This window comes from Carya illinoinensis, chromosome 5 (assembly GCF_018687715.1).
Source record: "Carya illinoinensis cultivar Pawnee chromosome 5, C.illinoinensisPawnee_v1, whole genome shotgun sequence".
Lineage (NCBI taxonomy): Eukaryota > Viridiplantae > Streptophyta > Magnoliopsida > Fagales > Juglandaceae > Carya > Carya illinoinensis.
The window spans coordinates 36,981,104-36,988,509 of NC_056756.1; the positions used below are offsets into that span (position 1 = coordinate 36,981,104).

General features: G+C 37.0%; 1 protein-coding gene across 2 annotated transcripts; it reads right to left on the reverse strand.

Moving 5' to 3' along the window:
- Positions 1 to 203: 203 nt before the first annotated feature.
- On the reverse strand, positions 204 to 6,461 carry LOC122309931 (dipeptidyl aminopeptidase 4). 2 transcript variants are annotated; one of them, XM_043123735.1, is made up of 7 exons: positions 6,155 to 6,461; positions 5,957 to 6,035; positions 4,863 to 5,341; positions 3,590 to 3,784; positions 3,008 to 3,037; positions 1,697 to 2,806; positions 204 to 940 (listed from the first exon to the last, which is right to left on the reverse strand). In XM_043123735.1, exons 3-7 carry the CDS (start codon positions 5,310 to 5,312, stop codon positions 389 to 391), a joined length of 2,337 nt encoding a protein of 778 aa, XP_042979669.1. In that variant the 5' UTR covers positions 5,313 to 5,341; positions 5,957 to 6,035; positions 6,155 to 6,461; the 3' UTR covers positions 204 to 388. The 2 variants fall into 2 exon arrangements, with proteins under 2 accessions (XP_042979669.1, XP_042979670.1); XM_043123736.1 differs by having other exon boundaries at positions 6,375 to 6,447.
- Between the last annotated feature and the right edge of the window lie 945 nt (positions 6,462 to 7,406).

Consider the following 7,406-nt stretch of genomic DNA (forward strand, 5'->3'; position numbering starts at 1 on the left):
ACCTTAAATGTGAAGAGTTTTGCTAAGTACAAACAAAATTACGTATTAATCTGCGTATCAATACTGATTCATTCATATTCAAAATTTAAATTAGCATTGTTTTCAATAAAATCTATTTTTTGACTAATTACATTAGATTAGTGCTCATATTAGTGCGCATGTTTATATTGAAATGACCATTTGATAGTGGCTCTTACCGCATATTTCCACAATGTGGGGCTTTTGATACACAAAATCCACTTAACGGCTTATTACAAAAGGCTGAAAGCTGCCACATACGGGTCTTCCATATTTTACAGAGATAATAAAAAGGAATTGAAACACAGATCTCCCTTGGAAAGTAAAAGAAAATAACTTTAACGAAGAGAAAAAGCAACCCCTTGTTACTTCACAGACTCCTCTCTATGAAGTCCCAAATCCTCTCTTCCATATAAACTCGATCCCGATGCCGGCGAGGCATGTGGCGTTCATCTGGAAAAATTAATAATTCATAAGGCTTTCCCGCCATCACAAGTGCATTCACTAGCCTCGCAGTGTGCCTGAAGTGTACATTTTCATCAATCATGCCATGCACAAGTAATAACCTCCCTTTCATCTTGTGCACATGGTGCATTACACAGCCGTTCTCATAACCTGATGGATTCTCAGAAGGCAATCCCATGTATTTCTCAGTGTAAAATGTATCGTACCCATCCCAGGCTGTTACAGGGGCACCAGACACAGCACAACAGAAGACATCAGGAAACCTGGCCAAGGTCATAGCAGAAAGATATCCACCATAACTCCACCCATACAACCCAATATGGCCAACTTGAGCAAGCCCTCGTTTAATAAGCCATTCAGCTCCAGTCAGCTGATCATCAGCATCAATCTGACCAGCCTTGTATTTTAAAAAGCCTTCAAAATTAAGTCCACGTCTAGCAGTTCCTCTATTGTCCATCTGTACAAATGGTAAGAAAATATAAAAACTTATGAGCCTTACGCCTATCAGTTTTTCAAAATAAGTAGCATGATGTTGGATAAGACCTGCTCAAGAAGCAGGCAGGAGATAGCTTTTATCGATATGTTCAACAAAACGAGTGGAGTATCCACTATCCACTCCAAACTTATGTTTGACACCTCAAAACATGTGGAGGATCGGGATTCCGGACTTGACCAGAAAAGGGGTTGAATTTGGAGTATTTTTTTATAAGTGGGTTAGATTTACAATATTTAAGTAACACATCCAGTTTTGGACAGGGAAAAAACTAGGAACAAAAATACCTAGTTAGATGAAAATTCATTCTCCTTGGTCTGCCTCTGCATTTTGTATGTAGATGTAGCTACCATGTCTAGCAAGTTACCATGAACCCTAGCTAACAAAGAGCGTGACCAAAAATTCTGGTCGTAGTTCAGTCATGTCTCTTAACTAGAAAATGATCATATGCATGCTTAGTTTTACAGCGTTGAATAATCAGAGTATGTTAAGTCTAGCGAGAGTTAGATCAGAAGTTCAACTCTACTCTGGTCAACTAGATCAAAATTAACAGATGGAGGCTCTATAAATTCCTTACAACTAATTGAGACCAGCTACATGTTTCTTTTTTTGCCATTCTATCCCTTTTAAGGTCAACAAACTCCATTAGCTTGTACCTTTTAGAAATTTAATAAATGAAAATCAGGTAAGCAATCGTATATTTATGCAGAAAATACAGACCTTCCAGACAAGGATGCCTTGGCTTCGTAGATACTGCGCTCTCATGTCAACTGTATTTGCCCAAGAATCACAAACAAGCTGTACACTTGGACCACCATACACACTGACCAAGGTTTTGTAAGGTGGAGGCCCAAATCTTGTTACATCAGGCTTATATAAAGCCCCATACAATGTAGTTCCATCATTTGCTGGTATTTTAACTATCTCTGGAGGCTCAAGTGGAAGCCCTTTAAATCTGGGAATGGTACATGGCTGCTCATACAGAGGCATGATTAAGCTTCCATCTTCCAATGAGCAAATTGAAACCCTAGGGGGAGAATCAAGAGAATCATGGATATCAACAAAAGTTCGCATATGATGATCAAGCACAACCACATGTTTTCCTTTGCTCTGAGTCAATCTCACTGGGGCCTCCAGGGGTCTGATTCCATCTGTGAATAGTTTAGCACAGTAAAGGTTAGATTCCAAAGGCCCATCTAATGTCCCAGTGAAATATACAAGCCCTGCAGCCTCATTTACACCAGCAATTTGCTCAACCATCCAGTCCCCTTCAGTTATAGGTCCTAAGCAAGTCCCATTTGCATCATGCAGGTATATATGTCTAAATCCGGTTTTTTCACTCGCCCAGATAAATCCCCCAGAAAATCTGGTGACTCCTTTGTCCAGAGGTGTGAAGCAGTCATGTAAATTAACCCATGTACCCTGTTCTTCTATCAATATTACTTCCCCTTGGCCTTTCTTGATATCAAACTTAAGCATCTTTAGTTTAGAGTGCGAACGGTTCAAAACCTGAGCTATGAGAATATTCCCATGCATCCAATGGACTCTAGCCAAATATTCCTCCTCATTGTTTGGCTGATCTGCTCCTCCACAGAGAAGATCCATCCAAGTAATAGGACCACCAGCAGCAGACACCACCCCAAGGCGAACTTTAACATTTGAAGCTCCAGCAAACGGATAAGCATGGTCCTCCTGTGCCTCTGAACCAACTGAGCTTTTACCTTGGTGCATTATTCTGAAAAGAGGTATCTCTGCAGAATCGACTTGGGTAAATGCGATGAATTTGCTATCTAATGACCACCAGTACCCATTCTTCCGTTCCATCTCCTCCTGCAATAAGGAACATCTCCAACTTTATTTCAAAAAATAAGCAATACAAACAAATAAACTTTTTTTTTTTTTTGGCTTCTGAAAGCAAAATATTTGACACTTGAACGCACAGAAGCAGGAACTACTGACTAGAAGGAAACCAAACAATTGCCTAGCTTTATAAATTATAAAATGCAAAAGAAGATCAAATGAAATTCTCACCTGAGCTATATATTCAGCAAGGCCATGAGTCTGCAATACGCAAGGATATAGTGTCATAAGCAAGAAGGAAAAAGTTAAATAGAACACAATTCCAAGGGAAAGTAAAAGTTATACTCTTATGAGTAAAGCAAACAAATCACTAATATAATAGCCAGAAAGACCACTGCACCATTTTGCCAATCTGATAAGTTGTAGTTTGAAAACCTACAAATCACCTTATTATCACAACCACAAAATTGAAACAATTTAAAATGAGAAAATAAAATGTCAAAATTATACTTTCAGGCACATTAAAGTAACAAAGTAACCCATTCCCATTTAAACCCCCCCCCCCCCCCCCCCCCCAACAAACAATAAAAAAAAAAAAAAAAAAAAAAAAAACCAAACGAAGAGAAGCATATTTCTTTGATGAGTTTGGACAGACAAGGTACGGCAGGGCCATGGCCAATTCACAGATGATTCATTTGTTCCCGATCATAATCATGTTGTCTATATAGGGTATAGATATTGAACACAAAATGAACCTGCCATGACTCCAGCTAAACAGGGCAAGGTGTGAATCCATGTCAGCATTTTACATACCAAAGAACTTCCGTTGGCACCATAAGTCAACTGTTTCGATTCATTGTGCAAGAGATTGAGTACATGCAATTCCCAATCCGTCACATAAGCAACCATTGTGCCATCCGGGGATAGATGTGGATCAACAATAGGTGAACACGCTGCACTTGGAATCTTAAGCTCTGGTTTTGATGAAGAAAAATCCTGGAAATAAATCTGTCCATAGCAAGAAGAAGAAATCATCAGTGTAAACCAAACTATTTCAAGCTCATGGTACTAGCAAGAGTTCAACTAGAACATCTGTAGACAAAATGCCAAGATAATAATGAAAAAGGTGAGCTTGGGTGGTACATGATCATTAAGCACTAACTGCATTGATGGGACAAATAATTAGAATTAGAAGAGAAAATGGATTCCTGATAGGCAGACCATGTTGTCACATTTAACTAATGTATGAAATGTGGGTTGAGCTGAGTGTCAGATTTGTTCCAACTCCATCAAATGAAGTCGTGAGATGCGTAGAAAAGCAAATCCAGGTTAACATGCATACAACAAATCCATCTGCCATCCACAAATTTGTAACAAATCCTAATAGAGCCCCAGTGCTGAAGGTGCCATAAAGCTGAAGATTTCTATATTATAGGAACTAATAAAGGAATCGGGATGGTGGTGATGGCGAGAAAGTGGATAATAGCAGAGACCGTTCAGGCAATGGTGGATATAATTCCAAGAGCGAAGGTGGTCATGGTAGAGGTGTTGAAGGAGGCCATGATAGAGGAGATATTTGCGTTATAAATGGTATCAGCAATGGCAATATTGGTGGCAGCACCATTTACTTTATTTGTACTTAAAAAAAATTGGTGGCAGCAACAACATTATAGCACATCAAAGTAATGAGATGATGGGGTCCATGAAACCTCAACCCCCCCCCCCCCCCCCCCTTCTTTCTTTCTGAAAAAAGTACAAAAATTAAGATGCTAGTACACATCGCCTTTAGGAAATCAAAAAAATGAACAAGAACTTAAAACACAATTTCTTACCTCCATCTAATTTCCAACTTCATTGTTATAAACCAAGCTTAAAACAAGAGAAAGAAACCAAAGGGTTTATCCTCTTGAATTTGTGATATCAACGGTACAACAAACTCATTGCAGACATATAATATTATCTAAGAAAAAATATAAAAAGCAAATGGAGAGGGCAATGATTCAAAAAGGGGAGAGTGGAACTTATCATATAATCCAATTGTGGCATAATACATTATACTGTTAGTGTAAGGGATAATAAAACAAACCCCAGCTGGCAAAGGCACCATGATTGCTTTCTTTGTTAATCCCATCTTCACCCATTCGTACCGAGTTACGCCTAACCCACGCTCCCTCAGTCTTTCCCTCCTCAACTTCTCTTCTGGTGATATATTACTCTCATCCAGTCCACCATCCGGGGGACTAAACAACAATTCTTGTTTGCCAGTCTTGAGATTGAAAGCAAAAACCTTCCTATTCAAAGTGTGATCAGGACTAAACAAAAAAGTTATTATACTGTCATCGGGACTGAAACTGATTGCAGAAGGCACACCGCAACCAGGCAATGGGGATTGGACAATCTCTTCAAGAGGGAAGAGAGTACAGCTGTCAAGAGGTGGTGCAACGTTTGAGTCAGTCAAAGGCATATTGCAAAGAGACAATCTTGAACGCTTCAGATTCTTCTTCTTCTCCTTCTTGTCCCTGTCAACTGATTGCATTACCGGTGCACTAAGAAGTGCCAATCAACCTGAAGCAAATGTGAAATTTTTGAGTGACAAATCAATCGATCAAATGTGCTAATAATACACTTCTGTTTGATTCTTAAGAAAATGTAGTTCAACATAAAGAACAACGCTTGGTAAAACTGATTCTAACCAAATGCGATTATAGCCATCAAGGTTAATGAGAAAAGCAACGAGTGAAATAAATTGAACCTTATAACTTAGTTTCTTTAAACTTTAGGACTAAGATTCTTCATTAATAAAGCCCAAAAAAAAACAAAAGATACAAACAAAAATGTGTACTCAACTTAGATCGATAGTTGAGTTCATCATGACTTCTAACAGAAAATTACAGAGCATAAACACTATTATCTAAGAGTCCCAAGCTCTCGCAAAAAACTAGAATCAAAACGCATTAAACAAAGAATCTTATTTTCTTCTATGGATTTTCCGAAGCTGTCTCGCCTAGTAAAACAAAGTTTAGCAATTCAACAACAAAATCACTCTCAGAGAAGAACGCGATAATCAAATTCTAGGTCTTAATAATTATACCAAATCTTCTCAACAACCGAAAAGAGTTTCAAAAAAGGGAAAAGCGATTCCAAAATCATCACTTAGATACACATTTCAACAATATCAACCTCCTAAGAAACTCCACGAATCAGCTCTCTAACAAAGCTCTCGAAGATCATCAACTGGACCCGATCATAGAATATGAACCTGCACCGAACCAAAACTTTTCTCCATAAATACCAAAATAATAACAACTAAAATGGGCAAAATCGACCCAGTACTTATTTTCTGTTTGTTCTCAAGAAGAATCTTAAATTGACTGAAACCTTAGAAAGAGCTGAAAAAGATCGTCCATGAAAGCGATAAAAACAAACAAAAGAGAGAGATGTGTTATCGGATTCTGGATTCCTCGGGAAAAATAAAAATAAAAAAACGAATCTTTCTCTAAATGAGGAATCGGAATAAGCTGAGGAATCGATTCTCCAAGAATCGGAGTTTGGGTAAGATCTCTCTATACGGGGCTTCTTGGAGTTTTTAATAGAGAACCTGAAACGCGTTGAATCTGTAGGAAGTTAGGAACTCGAGGATGAACTAATTTTTGGATTTATCCGTTGAGTTTTTGTTAGTTCTGCTCCGTTTATATAACACGCGGCCACTCGCGTTGATCATCAAATTCATAAATGAAATTTCATTCTTATTCTATTTTCAGTGTCCATTAATATTTGAATTTTTGGTAAAATTAATAAAAAAAAATTTATCAGTTTTTTTTTTTTTTTTGACAAAAAAATTATCAGTTATATGATAATAAGATGAAAGCGATATATAAATGTAGCTTGTAGCATTAAATATTAAAATTTAAACCTCTTAAAAAAACGCAAAGATACCTAAATTAATATATATCATAGCACACTAAGTGTTTGATCAAAATTTCCTTCTGGTTTCAAATCTTGCCTACAATATTAATAATAAAATAATTTTTATTATTAGCCTTTTTGAATTTGGATACATTAGCTACGTTTAGATGTTAAGGAGATTTTAGATGATCTGTAAATAGTAATTAAAAAATATTGAATAGAAATGAAAAAATAATGAATAATTTATAAATAATAATAAATTGTTAGTGATAAAAGAGCAAGTTATGAATCCAACTTTCTTTCTCATGTTTAAAGGACCACCTCCACTATTGGATGTATTGCACTTAGTTATTGAGTTGTTGAATTTACCCTTTCCATTAATATATCAGATGCCACTAGTTATGAATAATGATTAAAGGAATGATCCAAAAACAAGATATGATCGTGATAGAAGCCTTAATGAGATAGTGGAGTAGTTGTCCCAGAAAGAATGAGCTTTTTTTTCTTCTTAGAAAGTAGAACATTTATAGATAAACTGACGGAAACAAGATACAAGTTCGATCAAGTGGGAATCTCCTACAATCTTTCTAAAGCCAACACACATTACAACACAAAAAGAAAAAATAAAGGAGGTGATTGGAACCAAACAAATGGCTCTCATCCAATTCTCACAAGGGGAAAACCGCTTGGTGACGATCTTTACATAGTCTGATGAATAGACTAT

What these genes read in the sequence shown, in the direction of transcription:
- LOC122309931 (XM_043123735.1), bottom strand. Translation starts at nt 5,312, where the DNA reads ATGCAATCAGTTGACAGGGACAAGAAGGAGAAGAAGAAGAATCTGAAG. An exon ending in TGGTGCCTTTGCCAGCTGGG is followed by an intron (nt 3,785 to 4,862) that starts GTTTGTTTTATT and finishes TGCTATGGACAG; the next exon opens with ATTTATTTCCAGGATTTTTC. An exon ending in GTGCCAACGGAAGTTCTTTG is followed by an intron (nt 3,038 to 3,589) that starts GTATGTAAAATG and finishes TGCGTATTGCAG; the next exon opens with ACTCATGGCCTTGCTGAATA.